The following is a 16,434-nucleotide window of genomic DNA, read 5'->3' on the forward strand; positions in this document are numbered from 1 at the left end:
AGCCTGGGATTCTGTGATTCTACTGAGATTTAAAAGTTGCTCTACATACAAGAAAATCAGAAAATAAAACATTTCATAGGTTCTGTAGCTATTTGCTCTGATTTTATGTACACTGTCAATGCAAATCCGCTGTCAAGCTATGCTGGTATCAAAAGTGAAACTGTATAGAACTGAAATCAAAATCCCTTTTGCTATCCAAGGAAAACTACATACAGTTGGTAAATAACAGATGTTCAGCAGAAAAAAAGACCACTTTAGTTTTCAATCAATGTTTAGCAACTTTATGACTTGTACACTTAAAAACAGCACTTTGAAGACTAATGGAAGTAAATATTATGTAGAGAAATCCTGTCATGACAAGAACTATCCCAAAAGCATGGTTGTCCCAAAGGCCAAGTGCAGGGTCCTGCCCCTGGGTCAGGGCAATCCCAGCACAAACACAACCTGGGGGAGGCTGGATGGAGCAGCCTGAGGAGAAGGGCTTGGGGTGCTGGGTGAGGAGAAGCTCCCCATGACCCGGCTTCAGTGAGCGCTTGAGCCCAGAACCCCCCCGTGTGCTGGGCTGCACCCCCAGAGCGTGAGCAGCAGCTCAGGGAGGGGATCCTGCCCCTCTGCTGTGTGAAGGGGAGGCCCCCCCTGCAGCCCTGATCCAGCTCTGGGGCAGCAGCACAAGAGGGACGTGGAGCTGTTGGAGCAAGGCCAGAGGAGGCCATGGAGCTGCTGCGAGGGCTGGAGCAGCTCTGCTCTGGAGCCAGGCTGAGAGAGCTGGGCTGGGGCAGCCTGGAGAAGAGAAGGCTCCTGAAGGGGAGACCTTAGAGCAGCTCCAGTGCCTAAAGGGGCTGCAGGAAAGCTGGAGAGGGGCTTGGGACAAGGGCCTGTAGGGACAGGCCAAGGGGAATGGCTTGAACCTGCCCGAGGGGAGACTGAGCTGAGCTCTTAGGCAGAAGCTCTTCCCTGTGAGGGTGCTGAGGCGCTGGCACAGGGTGCCCAGAGAAGCTGTGGCTGCCCCATCCCTGGCAGTGTTCAAGGCCAGGTTGGACACAGGGGCTTGGAGCAAGCTGCTCCAGTGGAAGGCATCCCTGCCCATGGCAGGGGTTGGAACTGGAGGAGCTTCAAGGTCCATTCCAACTCAAATCCATCTGGAACTCTGTGAATGAATGTCCTTAGTTGTTTTTTCAAGTCAAAACTGTTTGAAAGGTGGAAATCTAACCCTGATGAAATACAGGCCTTAAGGTCCCTTCCAAACCATTCTGTCATTCCATGATTACATGCTACTACAATGTATCATGACTTTACCAGAGGGTCACATCAAACCCTGTATCTTCTGATCAACAGTACACAAACATGCTTGATACCAAACATTAGATACAAGAAAAATCAATCACATTAACAAACACTGTTTCACTACTCTGTCCATGAGGAATATACTCAATCTATGCTATAAAATACCAGGTAACAGCCATCAGCATCCCAATCTAAGCCCCATGAGTTGTAACCAAGAAAACCCCTGTCAACCCATAATGAAAACTCCATAATCCAAGTCACTGGAAAGCTGTTTAGAACATAGTTATGCAGAAATCATTGTCTTACTGACACACATCATGCAATGAAAGCCATCAGGATTATACTTGTTAATCAAATGCATATCTTAAAGCACAGGTCAATATATCACACCTTTATTTGAATTTATACTGCATTTTACACAAGAAAATTACTCTTACACACCCACTCCTATCCCATCACAGAGTAAAAGCATCACCTTTCTTTACAGACATCACTTTAAAAAGACATATTTTCATTAAAAATTCAAACAGAAAAGTATGTTGGTGGGTCTTATGAATAAGTTTTGCAACAGTTTAACAAAACTGTGCTGCTCCTGATGTGTCCTTTATATAACGTAAGAGGTAAAGGGCTGGGGAATTGAATATAAATACCTGTTTTCCAGAACATTAACCCTGTTTTTAGAAGTTAGTGGATCTCAGCTGTCTGTTTTATACTGATCAGACACTGGACAACACGAGGAGACAACACATTAATCCTATTTCACTGTATTCCTGCAGTGGCTGTTGTGAACTCACAGACAGGACAACTGCACTCTGCACAAAACCCAACTTCCTTTATATAAGGAGTCCCTCCATGCTGATTTAAACACCCCCCCCCTTTGAAGACAGGGAGGGTTAGGTGGGGAAAGAGGGGAGAATGAGTGTGTTTGGGGGGAAAAGCAGGGGCTGTTGGACCAAAAGCAGCCCTGAGCTGGGCTTCTCCAGCAGCAGGAAGTTTCTATGGGGCCTGGCCGAGCATGCGCCGTGAGCTCCACAGTCTCCCTATGTGGCAAGAGTGCAGAGGCAAGAACCAAACCAATAACAAGAGACAAGAGACCAAGAGCAACAAGCACCTTCCCCTCTCTATTCCGACTGCAGCCTCCATAAAGCCCTCCCCAGGCTTGGACAGGGCCCTCCCACCTCCATGGCTGGGAGCAGGAATTAAGGAGTCTGGCAACCAAATCTGCTACTGGAGAGAGGGGGAAAGGGGAGGAGGAGCAGCTTGAAAGGGAACAGCCGAGTGTATAACCCATCCCTCCACCTCGCTCAGCTCAGGTGGCGGTGGGGAAGGAGGAAGCAGCTAGATTATCCCCCCCCTCCCCAACTACAAGAGGGGACGAGAGGGAGGAGAAGAGAGGGATGGAGGTGGCACACAATGGCTGACTGTTGGTGGGGAGGAGATGGCCTACAACAGCAGTCATGGGGAGGGCGCAGGGCTTCTCTGTGCCTCCCCTCCCCATTCCTCACCCCACAGAGAGGGAAGGAGGAGGGGTTGAAGGAGGATCAGGACACTGCCGTGTGTGTGTGCGTGTCCTTCTTGCTTTAGGGGTGAAGGAAAAACGGACATATATGAAGGGTGGGGATGGGGGGGGGAAGGCTGAGAAGCAACCCCCCAAGCTGTGGGGTGGGGAGGAGATGGAAAAGCCCCATTGCCAGCGCCAGGGTGAACAAAAATAGTTATTTTAGCTTAGCCTCCATTCTGCAGGAATCCCACCCGCACGGAGCACGGGAACGGACTCAGGGAAACAAGAACGGGGAGGGGGGGAAAGGAGGAAAGGGGGGTCACAGCCGACACTGACAACGGGGAGGACGGGAAGGAGGGGAGGAAAGGTCCCCCCACGTCCTTCCCGTGCCCCATAACGGGGAGGCAGCTCCCCCCCATAGACACAAACAGCTGCTCCCCCCCTAAAAAAAGCAGGAGAAGGCTCCCCTCCCCCCGGAGCGCCGCTCCGGGAATCCCAGGCCCCTCCTCTCCCTCAACGCGCTCCACCCCCGGGGCCGGGAGGAGGCGGGGGGGGGAATAGCCCCAGTCCCCTACTTCACCCCCAGCACCGCGGCCCCCCACCTTCAACCGGTCATACAGAGTGAGGGTGTGTATGGGGGGGAGGGGGTGGGCTGAGGTAACCGGGCCGCTCACCCTGATCTCCAGGCTCCTGCGGCGGCTGCAGGACGCGCTCCAGCTCGGGGAAAGGCAGCTCGGGCAGGTCCAGTAAAGCCCCGTAGCGCTCGAGGAAGGAGCAGACGACGGCGAAGTTAGGCCAGGAGCCGGGGCAGCACGGGCCCGCCGGAGGAGGGGCAGGCGGAGATGGGGCCGGAGGAGCCGCCGCCGCCGCCGCCATCTTGGACCTGAGGATGGAGAAGGCGCTGAGGGGAAAGAGGGGGGAGTAGGGGAGAGGGAGGGAGGGGGCGCTGCCGAGCCGCGCCGCCAGTATCCCACAATGCACCGGCGGAACAGCGAGGGGCGGGGGGGGAACGGCGGCCCTCCGCCGCGTGCGGCTAGGGGAATGAAAACAAGGCGGGGCTCCCCCACTGGTATTTATAGCAGGGCGGGGATAGACCGCCCGGCTGACCAATCGCAATGGGAGGTGGGCGGGGCCAGCAGGTACCGCTGGCCAATGAGAGAGCACCGAGCGTTCCCGCCCCCTCCCTTCCGCGGTCTAGGTAGAGGTTGGTCCCGGTGGGGTACGCGGTGTGTGGTGAGTGTCAGCGGGCATAGCGGATCCCCTCCGTGTGAGGGGACGCGGTGGGACGGGACGGGAATGGAAGGGGAAGGGGAGCGAATGGCCGCTCGTCTCGTGGTCCCGCTGACAGGCAGCCGCTCTGTAGAGCTGCCCGGCGTTAGAGTGATGAGGTGGCAGGGCCTTGCTTTGAGGTGTGTTTCTGGGTGTCTGGAAGCTGTGCTGTCCGCCCCCTTCATGCGGTTCTGCATCTCCCCAGCTCTTCTCTCGGCTCTCTGCTTTTTCCCTATTCCTTCTCTCCCACCTACTTCGAGGAATCCTGCTCTGTTCCCGTCACTCCACCCTCTTGTGATCTTCACCAGTAATTCTTCACCCGGCTTCTCAGCAGTATTAGGTTAATGCGCTCCCAAAGAAAGTTCTTCTAGTTCTTAAACCTGCTATCTATCCCCTCCTTACCCGGTTTAAACTTAACCTGCCTTGTGTACTTGCTGTTGTGCTGTCAGTTATGAAGTCCTGAAGAAGCGCTGCTCCTTTAGCTGCTGCATTGCTCCTGAAATGGCTGAGGAGAAGCTGCCGGCCTTCACCTGCAGACCCTGCAGAATTAACGTTGGCTTTTGATGCATGGCAGTTGTTCCATCTGAAGCTGCCCATATACTGACTTACTCTGTCACCTTTGTGCTCTTTGATCTCAGGTTGCTCTTAGATTTTATGAAGCATTCCTTCCCTCTGCGGTCTGTTTGTAAAATACCCTGATGTGCTGCTGTTGTTCAGCTTCTATACTCGATTTGTTGGTGGTGAGAGCCGCTCTGAAACAACATTTACCCTCACTGGAGATGAGGGTTGGCAACTTTAAAATCCACCTGCTTGTTTGCCTGCACTTCATCTCAAGTTTCTGTTTCATTCTCAGCTGTTCTTTTCTTCAGCCACTGCTTCATTTGGTGCAGTCTCCTCACATAAACTTGTATTTTACCTCCTTTTAAGCTCTCCTTCCTTTATTTACTGTGATTTTACACTCTCATAACTGTTAGATTCCTGAACCATTCCTCCTCCTCGTCTCTTCGTGTTTGAACGACTGCAGCGTACAGAAATTGTTAGTTTAGATTAAACTTATGAGTCATAGGGTTCATGGTCTCTGATCTTAAGGGGTGGTGCAGGTTTTGGTGCTGTACCTTTGTCACAGTAATTAAAGAAGCCAAATCATTTGTTGGGGAAGCGTTTTTCTGCTCCTTGCTGACTGGTGACAGGACCATGCCCTGTGTGCATGTCCTGGGTTCAGCAGGAGCAGTCACTTTTCTCCTTAGTAGCTGGTGCAGTGCTGCGGTTGTGGCTTTCGCGCTGATGTTTTTAGTTGCTGCTCAGTAATGTGTACTCTGAGCAAGGACTTTCTGAGTCTCATGCTCTGCCAGGGAGGGGAGGAAGCAGAGACAGGACACCTGACCCAAACTGACCAAAGAGGTATTCCATGCCACAGCACATCACACTCACTATATAAACTGGAGGCAGTTACCCAGCAGGGCTAGATCACTGCTCAGGTCAGGCTGGGTATCGGTTGGCGGGTGATGAGCGGTTGTATTCTCCTCCCTTGTTCCCTTATCATTATTATTATTGCTGGTAGCAGCACTGATTTGTGTTATACCTTAGTTACTGGACTGCTCTTATCTCAACCTGTGGGAGTTACATTCGTTTCATCCTCCTCCTTATCCCTCTGGGAGCAGCACTGGGGGAGAAAGGAGGGGAGTGAGAGAGAGAGACTACGTGGTTCTGAGTTACTGACTGGACTTAAACCATGACAGTCCAGAATGTTCAAAGTTCCAGATAAAATGTTCATTCCTACTTGAAGATACTCTTACTAATTCAAATCCTGTTACTGGTATTCTCTGGCAGTATTACAGGAAATAGCTTTAGATTACAACTTTTATGTATGGCTTTTAAGTTTTCTTTCTTTGTTTCTGCTACTTGTTTATTTTTGTGCTATTTGGAAACAAGAGTATGGATTAGGAAGCTCTTCCCTGTGAGGGTGCTGAAGCGCTGGCACAGGGTGCCCAGAGAAGCTGTGGCTGCCCCTTCCCTGGCAGTGTTCAAGGCCAGGTTGGACACAGGGGCTTGGAGCAAGCTGCTCCAGTGGAAGGGGTCCCTGCCCGTGGCAGGGGTTAGAGCTGGATGAGCTTTAAGGTCCCTTCCAACCCAAACCATTCTGATTCTGTGAACCCTGGCTCTCCTGTTTGCATTGTAATTGCCTTGTAATACCATTTGGATTATGAAAGCTGATATTTCTAATTACTGTTCATTCACCAATGTCAAATCTCCGGGTCTAATTCTGCAGTTTCCTCTCAACCGCAGCACAGGCGAAGGTTGTTTTCCTTCTTCAGAGCCAGGCTGTGAGCAGTTTATTCAACCTTTACTGCGGTTGGTGGGTGATTTTGTTCTGTTGGGGTACAGCTGGTTATTCTGCTGCTGTAATCTCCCTTCAAGCAGATCTTTGGAAAAAAAGTCTTGCAGACTGCTGTTTAAATCCACTGCATTGTGGATGTGTGGTGAGGGAAGCCAGAATACATGAATCCAAGTAAGTTTCATCCCCTCATGGCTGCTTGCCTGTTTGGCAGGGGATGGAAGAGTCACAGAGTGGTTTGTGTTCTGGAAGCTAAAAGCCCATCCAGTTCCAGCCCCCCTGCCATTGGCAGGGACACCTTCCACTAGAGCAGGTTGCTCCAAACCCCATCCAACCTGGCCTTGACACTTGGCCTTGTTGAGCTCCATGAGGTTCACATAGTCCCACCTCTCCAGCCTGCCCATGTCCCTGTGGTCCCATCTGTTCTCTGCAGCTATTCTGTGGAAGAAGCACCTCTGGCAGACTTGCTCTTGTTCTGAATCCAACCTGATGTGTTTTTATGTCATGTGAAGTGGGACACTGAGACCCTCTCCTGGCAATCTGAGGCGAGTGTGTCTGTGCTGTGATTTGCTGTAGCATGTTCAAGCCAGGGAAAAGGAGGCTTTCCAGGAGGGTTGGAAACCTGGTAACCCAAAGATTCCTGTTTTGTGAGGGCTCTTTAATCTCTGCCATCAGGGCTCCTGCGATTGATTCATTTATTATTTATTTTCCTGATGGATTTGGATTAAAAAGGAAAAGATGAGAAACCTCATGTCTGGAGATATCAGCCAGGGAGAATTTCTGGATCGTTCAGGAGCAGATCTCTTTTTACTGCAGGCACAACCAGTTTTCTACGTAACGTGGTGTTCAGACCATCTTCCTCCTGAACTGGACAGATGGGAAGGTGGCTCCCTTCGAGGAGCATTTCCAGGGTGTCACCAGGCAATTCCTCTTGCTATCTACTGCCAGAATCACAGCAGCAATCAGCTCACAGTGATATGAGGGACTGTGAAGAGGGCATAAGCTTCCATGGTGGGGTGAGCTGGTGCTTTGAGTCCCTGCCTGATGGCTGCCCAGCTGTGACTGTGATAGAGATCTCAAAATGAGTGTGCTTAATACCAAAAAGCAGTTGGTCGTTAGCAGTGCTGATAAGGCCTCAGCTGGAGCACTTCATGTAGTTCTAGGCAGCACACATCAAAGATGCATGCCAATTGTTGGCTGCCAGGGGAAAAGAGAGGAGAAAATAAGCAGAAATGTAGAAAACATGACTGAAGGGAAGTTTATTTCATTTAAAAGAAAGGAAAAAACACAAAGAGTTAAGTCTGTGGGAAACAAAAGGTGGTGAAAAAGAGAAGGCTTAAGCTCTTCTTGTCAGCAACAGAAAGGATTAGAAAAAAAAGGGTTTAAACTGAAACAATGAAGGTTGAGGTCAGACATTGGAAAATGTATTATTTGGGTGTTTAACTGTCCAGAGACATTTATCTCTGCCAGGAGTGACAAGGGAAAGAAGGTTGGAAAGTCTCCTTTGCTGTAGCAACATGGCAATGCCATTGTTCTGTTCCTGGCCTTTCCATTGTGTTTATTGGGAGCTGTTTAACCTCATGTACCACTTTTAATTAGCAAAGCAGCCAAAGAAACGGTGTGTCTCAGCTATTTTAGGATGTAATTACTATATTCATTGTACATTTTAGGGAGAAGGTTGAAACCCAGATGGGTTGGAGCAACCTGCTCTAGTGGAAGATGTCCCTGCCCATGGCAGAGAGGTTGGAACTGGATGATCTTCAAGGTCCCTTCCAACCCAAACCAGTCTGTGCTTACATGACTCTATGTGAGAGGATATTCTGGATCCTGATCCCTATTGGTAGTTTTAAGAGCTGAGCACCCAATACTTGTACAGATTGAGTATATAAAATTATTTGTGCCAAATCCTGCACAAAATGACCCTCAGTTCAATTCAGTTGTACCAAAATGATGTGGATAAAGCCTGTAATAGCACTGCCTTCCTAACTCCTTGGGGCAGGGGCAGAGCTTTCTGGTTATGTTAACATGCTGCATGTGTTAGCCTGATGTTATGCATTAAAATATCCTTTTTCCAGACATTGGTTCAACTTTGTGATGTCTTCCCCTGAAATTGCTTCCCTTTCGTGGGGTCAGATGAAGGTGAAAGGCTGCTCCACAACATACAAGGACTGCAAAGTCTGGCCAGGAGGAAGCCGAACCTGGGACTGGCGAGAAACTGGGACTAATGTAAGTTTGCTGGTTACAGTCCTCTAGTCCAAAGACCAGTTGTTAAAGTTCGAGCCAGAGATTCTGCAGGTTGCTTTTTGCTTCCATCTGTTGGGCTTTTCCTGGGAAGAACTGAGTGTGTGTTCCAGACATGACTGCAAACGGGCTGGAGGACTGCAGGCACGATGTCCTGTAGGTGATGGTGCAGCGACTCTCCTCCCAGCTCCCCTCACCAGGCAGCTCTCGCATCCCTTCTAGGTCTCACACAGCATTCTGTGTTTGGTTAAGGGTGCAGTTGTCACCAGCTGCTGGTCACAGCCTCTTTCAGGCTGTGTAAACAGAAATTGTCTGGAGTGAGACAGGAAAAAATGTAAGTGAAGCTAAAAGAAATCACCAGTAACTGACCCTGTGTGTTTGGAAGACAGCAATGCATGTGGTTTAGTTTAGATCCTTTTCCTTGGGGTCCCTTGTGCTTATTTCAGAGGAAAGATATGCAGCTAGTGTCATACACACTGGTTTTGCCATGAAAAGCTCACAGTCTGGCTAAGCACACAATGACTGCTCTTGGTAGCCATATACCAAGTGCTTGCCCTCACAATTTGTAAGCTTTATCTGTAAATGCTATCAGAACAGTATAAAAGTCCACGGAACAGTACTGACATTCCAGATTTAGAAGCAGTATAACATCTGTTGTGTTAGGAACTTGATGTTGGTAATTCTCCCCATATATTAGGCTTGCACTACAATAGCTTTATTGGCCAGGGAAAAAAATTCCAGGCTTTCTAAGCAAAAGTTAAAGCACAAAAGGACTATGTACCAACCATGTCTTAGACCCAGCACCTGCGTCCACAGCCCTGTTGAATTCATTTTGATGCAACTCAAGGGTTTGCAGCTTCATCTGTAATCTTTGGGGGGACAGAACTTTGCTAACCTGTGAGAGGTACATTTATACAGTTTATAACACCAAGAGAAAGGTAGTTTTTACCTTGCAGAGAGAGATAGCTGCATATATAACCTTTTAAAATGTAATTCTGTTAGGGACTGATTATAAAGATGAAGCTCTCACTGGCTGGAGAGGGGGGTTGTATGCCAAGAGTCACTTCTTGCTTGTTTGATAGTGTTTTCCTGGTTCTTTAGGTCAGTTCTATCCCTCTTGTCGCTATGAGGAGTTAGGTGATGTGCTTTAAACATGAATCACAAGCAACCACTATAAGAACAGAGCTAAGCTTTTCCAGCCTGCATCTCCAACTTGAAGAACTGTACAAAATGAATCCAGTCAGCACTGGAAGCAGTAGCATTCACCAGATGCATTTTCTGCATGTTTCTTTATGGTAGACTAGAGTGCATCTATTTTCATTGAGCATGCTTTTCCTGGGGGTAAGTGGAGCTGAAGCTGGGGAAACAGGCAGTGCTGATCATGTCCCACATGCCAGCTGGAAATGAACTGCTTCCTTTCCTCCTCTGCTGTCAGGCTGCTGTGTGGTATGTAATCCTTTCATCGTATAACTGGCTCTGCAAGGTTCTGTAACTGAGCACTGATAGCTCTTACAGCATTAACCCTTGGGGATGGAAGGCAGCCTCCCTGCCTGGCTGCACTCCTGCCATCATGGGAGAAAAGAGGAGGAAGTCAGAGAACAAAAGAGGCAAGGAATTCTGCTGCTCTGCCTCTCCCCATCCAGCTGCCCAGTCGACAAGGATGCACTTATTCCACCATGTTACATGTTTCCTACAAAACAGGTGAAAGCCCCACATTAGTGTATCTTGTGTAAGCACAGAAAATCCTTTTGTTCCATGGCTTCAGTGTCTCAGGAGTACTTACATGGCACAAACCTTCCCCAGTAATCCAATTATTGCAATTGCAGTAAAACATTCCAGTTCTTTTTGTCCAAGTTTTGAGCCTACTTTTAAAAACCCCAAAGGAAAGGAATGTCCTGTTCTGTCACAAACATACGCTTGCAGTGATTTGCTCTGGGATTGCTTTGTGGATTGAAATGACCTCTGCATTCTAGGTGTAGATATCAGATGTGAAAGGACGAAGGAGAGGACAGCTTTTGGGCTGGCCAGCTGCATCCTGGGGTGCATCAAGCACAGCATAGCAAGCCAGTTGAGGGAGATGATTCTCCCACTCAAGGCCACACTGATGCAGCCTCACCTTGAGTGTCATGGGTGGGTTTGGGTGCCTCAGCATACGGACATCAAACTATTAGAGTGTGTCCAGAGGAGGGCGACCAAGATGCTGAAAAGCCAGGAGGGAAAGTCTTGGGAGGAGTGGCTGAGGTCACTTGGCTTGTTCAGCTTGGAGAAGGCTGAGGGTGACTTTATCCCAGTCCTCAGCTTCCTCAAGAGGAGCAACAAATGGGGAGGTGCTGATCTCTAGTGACCAGCAATAAGACACAAGGAAATTGAGTCAATCTGCATCAGGGGAGTTCAGGTTGGACTTTAGGAAAAGGCTCTTCAAGGAGAGGGTGGTTGGACACTGGAACATGCTCCCTGGGAAGTGGTCAGGGCCTGAAGCCTGTTAATGCTTGAGGAGTGTCTGGACATCACTGTTGGTTACATGGTTTAGTGTTAGGTGGTCCTATGAGGAGAAGGAAGTTAGAGTCAATGATCCTTATGGGTCCCTTCCAACATGATGATCCTGAAGGTAGTTTCCAACATAGCTGATTCTCTGATTCCATGAGGTATTCTATGAACTTAGAGAACCATAAAGGCAAACCACCTATGTGGCTGAAACTCCAGGCACCATCCAGGCTAAAGGCTTTCTTCTGGAATAAGTTTAATCCATTCCTTGGAAGTTGGACTCTGCTGTGGGAAGTTTCTTTCACCTGCAACTTGAGGACCTTACTTGTGTGTTTCAGAGTCAGAAGCCTCACTTGCTCTGTTCTGCAAGCTGAGGCAGTGACAGGGCTGAGAACTCTTACATCTTGTCTGAAGTTGCAGTGTCAGCAGGGAAGAAAGAACAGGAGAGGACACAAAGAGCAAAGCTCACTAATGGAACATCAGTTGTTAAGCTGGTGCTTTGACCTTAATTCATTGAAAGTATGGAGTATTTTTCTGGAAGTGTAAGGGATAAAGCATTAAAATAACATCCTCCAGAAGTCCACCATGGCATTACCTGCTTCAGGTGTGAAACTCATCTCAGTTCTCTCAAGGAACATAAGAATTCTACTCAAAAAAAGGAGGGGGAACGGTATTTATGATCTAAAAACAATGCACACCAAAGAGGGGCTAAATTCTAGCACAGGTTGTGCAGTATCTTACTCTTGGCTATAGAGAGATATATAAAACTTGAATCCAGGAGGAGAATTACAGTGACATGATGAAGTTTTATGTTAACATTACAGGTGTATTTGTGGTTCTTATGTTTAAAGTAGTAGTAAATAGTTGTACTCCTTTAAAACCCTCATGCTCTTAAAGCTCTTTGTCTTGGAGGAGTTTGGTTTCAAATACTCCTTTCTCCACATTAGGAATAGGGCAGAACTTGAAACTGAAATGAAGATGACAACATATTCCAGTCCTCAGTGGTAAATGAGATTTGCAGAGTAAACAAGGAAGTCATTTTATCGTTTTAATTATCTGAGGAGCTCTTTGTAATTAAAATGAGGATTGGGCTGGGACAGTCAATCAGTGTTACAATCAGATTTTGTTCCTTTGAAAACAGCAATATGTTGCAATTTGTGGATTTCACTTTAACAGCTATAAAATGCTCCTTCTTAGATGTAAATCATAGAGTCACAGAATGGTTTGGGTGGGAAGGGACCTCAAAGCTCATTCAGTTCCAACCCCCTCCCCCAGGCAGGGACCCCTTCCACTGGAGCAGCTTGCTCCAAGCCCCTGTGTCCAACCTGGCCTTGAGCACTGCCAGGGATGGGGCAGCCACAGCTTCTCTGGGCACCCTGTGCCAGCGCCTCAGCACCCTCACAGGGAAGAGCTTCTGCCTAAGAGCTCAGCTCAGTCTCCCCTCGAGCAGGTTCAAGCCATTCCCCTTGGCCTGTCCCTACAGGCCCTTGTCCCAAGCCCCTCTCCAGCTTTCCTGCAGCCCCTTTAGGCACTGGAGCTGCTCTAAGGTCTCCCCTTCAGGAGCCTTCTCTTCTCCAGGCTTCCCCAGCCCAGCTCTCTCAGCCTGGCTCCAGAGCAGAGCTGCTCCAGCCCTCGCAGCATCCCCATGGCCTCCTCTTGACTTGCTCCAAGAGCTCCACACATTCTAGAAGCATGTAATGCTGCTTTTTACCTGTACAATGAAGTATTAAAATACTGCCATCAACTGATTAACTATCACCCTTCATCTGCATACAGAATGCCTTTTTTTAATTACCAGTGTTATCTGCTGTGTGTATGAAGAGGCTTGTGTTACGTTTTGGCACTGCTAATTTATGCTGCTACTCTGTGGACAGTTTCAAAAGACACCGAAGCAGCTTACCTGGTTAATGCTCTCAGTACAAACTGTTGTTTTCCTCCCCTGGCTCTCAGCATTCTCCAGGAGTGCAACCAGCTGACCTTGAAGAAGTGGTCAAGAAGGGTGTTAAAACTGTGGTCATTGGTCGTGGCATGAGTGAGGCACTGCAGGTAGGCCTGTGTGCTGTGAGAAAGATGAACTAGAACTGTTTGCTTTCCCTCTGATCAGGAGGAAAAAGAACTCTAAGATGCCTTCCTAAAAGGGGGAGAATTCAGGATGCTGAACTGACATCAGTGAGCTCCTGCCAGGAGTCCCTTTTTCCTGAAAGAAACATCGTTTCAGATCCTCTGTGTTAGCATCAATGTGAAATGGTAAAACAGGTTCATCTGCTACAGGAGGAATTTAAACAAGGAGAACTTACAATGTCATTACTCACCCTCTTAGAACAGGTCATGAATTCCTTCTCTGGCCTGCTGTAGACTTTGATAATGAGGTATTTTCATTGCTCGCTTCAGCAGATAGCACTTCTGGGTCCCTGTAGCTAGCCTGAGCTTCAGGAGAAGCCACTCTTTAGTTTTTGATGAGATCACAGAATCATAGAATCATAGAATAGTTAGGGTTGGAAGGGACCTTAAGATCATCAAGTTCCAACCCCCCTGCCATGGGCAGGGACACCTTGCTCTAAACCATATTACCCAAGGCCTCGTCCAACCTGGCCTTGAACACTGCCAGGGATGGAGCATTCACAACCTCCCTGGGCAACCCATTCCAGTGCCTCACCATCGTAACAGGAAAGAATTTCCTCCTTATATCCAATCTAAACTTCCCCTGTTTAAGTTTGAACCCATCACCCCTTGTCCTATCACTACAGTCCTTAATGAAGAGTCCCTCCCCAGCATCCCTATAGGCCCCCTTCAGACACTGGAAGCTGCTCTGAGGTCTCCACGCAGCTTCTCTTCTCCAGGCTCAGCAGCCCCAACTTTCTCAGCCTGTCTCCATACAGGAGGTGCTCCAGTTCCTGCTCATCCTCGTGGCCTCCTCTGGACTTGTTCCAACAGATCCATGTCCTTTTTATGTTGAGGACACCAGAACTGCACACAGTGCTCCAAGTGAGGTCTCACGAGAGCAGAATGAAGGGGCAGGATCACCTCCTTCGACCTTCATCCTACAATGAGTAACACCTTATTGAGATAACTGTACCTTTAGCTCCAGTTCTATTTATTTTGGTAAGAAAGGGATGCATTTTACTCATAGAATAACCAGGACTGTAGTGACAGGACAAGGGATAATGGGTTAAAACTTAAACAAGGGAGATGTAGGTTGGATACAAGGAAGAAATTCTTTACTGTGAGGGTGGAACAGGATGCCCAAGGAAGTTGTGAATGCCCCATCCTTGCTTTACAGTGTGAGGAGGAAAGAATCTAATACTTGCTTTTCCCATTTCCTTTTCTCTTCTGAGGTTCCAGCATCCACTGTGGACTACCTGAAGCAAAACGGGATCGATGTGTTGGTGCTGCAAACAGAGAAGGCTGTGGAGCAGTACAACGCCCTGGCTGCACAGGGTGTCAAAGTAGGGGGGGTCTTCCATTCAACCTGCTGACTCCTGGCACCTCCATGACCACACAAATCAGAGGCACATCCCTCCACTGCATCAGATTACAGGCAATGGACTGTGGTGTTCCATGCCAAGGTGTTTGTGCCCTGAGAGTCTGAAATGCAAAGGCAGTTTATTAGATTGAAACAAATCAAGTGCTTCCAAAAGGGGGTTGGTAATGAAATCACTGAATTATAGAACCATTTCCATACATTCTTGAGACTGATCTAACCTGAACACTGTCATATTTTGGTTACTTAGCTCTTCACCTGTTTGCTAAATTAAAATGCTAAGTTTTGAATACTTTCATTAGGAAATGGCCCAAGATTACATTATTGGCTACTGGAATGCAGCTATAGGATAGCTGATGGGTACAACCAAGTGGGTATGAAGGTAAAACTTCATACAACTAAGTTAAAACATAAAGCAAACCCAGAACACACAGCTTTGCCTCCTGCTGGTGACTTCAGTCAGGATGTTGGCTAATTCATAATCATCACGTAATTTAACACTAAGATTTTACATTGAGCTAGAAAAAGGAATAAAAAATAAAGTTTACAGGGAATAAACATCAAATTTGAGCCGTAATCCTCCCAATGATAGGAAGATGCTTTGAGTAGTGCAATACATATCTATTCAGAAGTCCTTATGTGGTTAAAATCACCAGGAAGATTTGTCACAAGAGTTTGCAACCAACAGCAGATGTTGATCTTTAGGCAATCAGCCTACATTGCTGATGTGGGGCTGGATGTGAGGATTCTGACTGGTCATGGTTAGCTGAGGATTTAAACATCGTGCCAACAAGCAGGTTATTCTGCTGCAAGTTTAACAAGTTCTCTTCATTGCTGTTGTTGGTGGGCTTCTATTAATAGACAAGTTCCCTCCTGGAGGTATTTTCCCCACCAGGCTGTGCATATGAAGTCTCTGTTAATGACAGCACAAAGGTGACAGTAATGGCCTGAGGCACTTGGAGCTCTCCCAGCAGTAGCAGAGAGGCTTAGACTGGTATGAGAATGCAAAGACCTTCCCAAGCCCCAAGAATAACCCTTCACAAAATCCTCTGTTCCATTTGTTTGCTCTGGTAATCATTTCAACCCTTTTATCTGCTCCAATACAAAGCAGAGGGAAAGTAAGGGAAAGCTTTTATCTTACAAGCTCCTAATGACAGCAGTATTCTGTTAGTGCAGCTGCATTGGAGGCATCTCACCTAAACCAGCCAGAGCTGCTCTTCCAGCTGCAGCTGCATTCTCTGACACAGCAGCTGGTACAACAGGCATCAGAACTGCTGTGGTATTTGCATAACTTCCATGGGGTGAAATAGGTGAACCACTACCCCGCAGGACTTGCAGGCATCCCAAGGGAATGCCATGGATCACATCCTGCCAATCCGCTCTGTGGGAACACTTTTTGCATTAAATTCTGTTCTCTTCTAGCAGGGGCAGTTTGACTTTTGATTGTGGTGATATATTTGTATTATTTCATGAGCTTTGGGGCCTGAACTCAGAAGAGACTTTGTAAGTCCTGTACTGAGCTGACAGTACCGGTTTTTAAGTACCACAGTATGCACATTACACTGTTAGAGGTTGAGCAAACACCTCATCTTTACCCTCCAGCTCTGGGCTACCCAACACAAGGGCTGGAGCAGCTCTGCTCTGGAGCCAGGCTGAGAGAGCTGGGCTGGGGCAGCCTGGAGAAGAGAAGGCTCCTGAAGGGGAGGCCTTAGAGCAGCTCCAGTGCCTAAAGGGGCTGCAGGAAAGCTGGAGAGGGGCTTGGGACAAGGGCCTGTAGGGACAGGCCAAGGGGAATGGCTTGAACCTGCCCGAGGGGAGACTGAGCTGAGCTCTTAGGCA

The 16,434-nt window shown here is 48.1% G+C and overlaps 2 protein-coding genes across 3 annotated transcripts in view; one reads left to right on the plus strand and one right to left on the minus strand.

Annotated features, from left to right (window-relative positions):
• The window catches only part of RSF1 (remodeling and spacing factor 1), a 56,971-nt gene extending 53,158 nt beyond the window's left edge, over nucleotides 1-3,813 (minus strand). The window contains exon 1 of the mRNA XM_061351381.1: nucleotides 3,460-3,813. Coding sequence (XP_061207365.1) covers nucleotides 3,460-3,661 — 202 coding nt within the window. The 5' untranslated portion in view covers nucleotides 3,662-3,813. The remainder of the gene's footprint in view (nucleotides 1-3,459) is intronic.
• Nucleotides 3,335-16,016, plus strand: AAMDC (adipogenesis associated Mth938 domain containing). 2 transcript variants are annotated; one of them, XM_061351435.1, is made up of 4 exons: nucleotides 3,335-3,406; nucleotides 8,465-8,615; nucleotides 13,065-13,160; nucleotides 14,450-16,016. In XM_061351435.1, the coding sequence occupies exons 2-4, from the start codon at nucleotides 8,484-8,486 to the stop codon at nucleotides 14,588-14,590; spliced, it is 369 nt and encodes a 122-aa protein (XP_061207419.1). In that variant the 5' UTR covers nucleotides 3,335-3,406; nucleotides 8,465-8,483; the 3' UTR covers nucleotides 14,591-16,016. The 2 variants fall into 2 exon arrangements, with proteins under 2 accessions (XP_061207419.1, XP_061207418.1); XM_061351434.1 differs by lacking the exon at nucleotides 3,335-3,406 and having other exon boundaries at nucleotides 14,457-16,016.
• Nucleotides 16,017-16,434: the final 418 nt, after the last annotated feature.

The sequence above is a fragment of the Neopsephotus bourkii genome, unplaced genomic scaffold (assembly GCF_033783945.1).
Source record: "Neopsephotus bourkii isolate Nb327-2 ecotype Australia unplaced genomic scaffold, CSIRO-AGI_Nbou_v1 NB_580, whole genome shotgun sequence".
NCBI classification, from domain to species: Eukaryota; Metazoa; Chordata; class Aves; order Psittaciformes; family Psittacidae; genus Neopsephotus; species Neopsephotus bourkii.

Bases quoted from the DNA above. Each gene is read 5' to 3' on its own strand.
- AAMDC (XM_061351435.1), top strand. From the start codon at position 8,484: ATGTCTTCCCCTGAAATTGCTTCCCTTTCGTGGGGTCAGATGAAGGTG. The intron at 8,616-13,064 runs GTAAGTTTGCTG...CCTGGCTCTCAG, and splicing joins GGCGAGAAACTGGGACTAAT to CATTCTCCAGGAGTGCAACC. The intron at 13,161-14,449 runs GTAGGCCTGTGT...TTCTCTTCTGAG, and splicing joins GCATGAGTGAGGCACTGCAG to GTTCCAGCATCCACTGTGGA.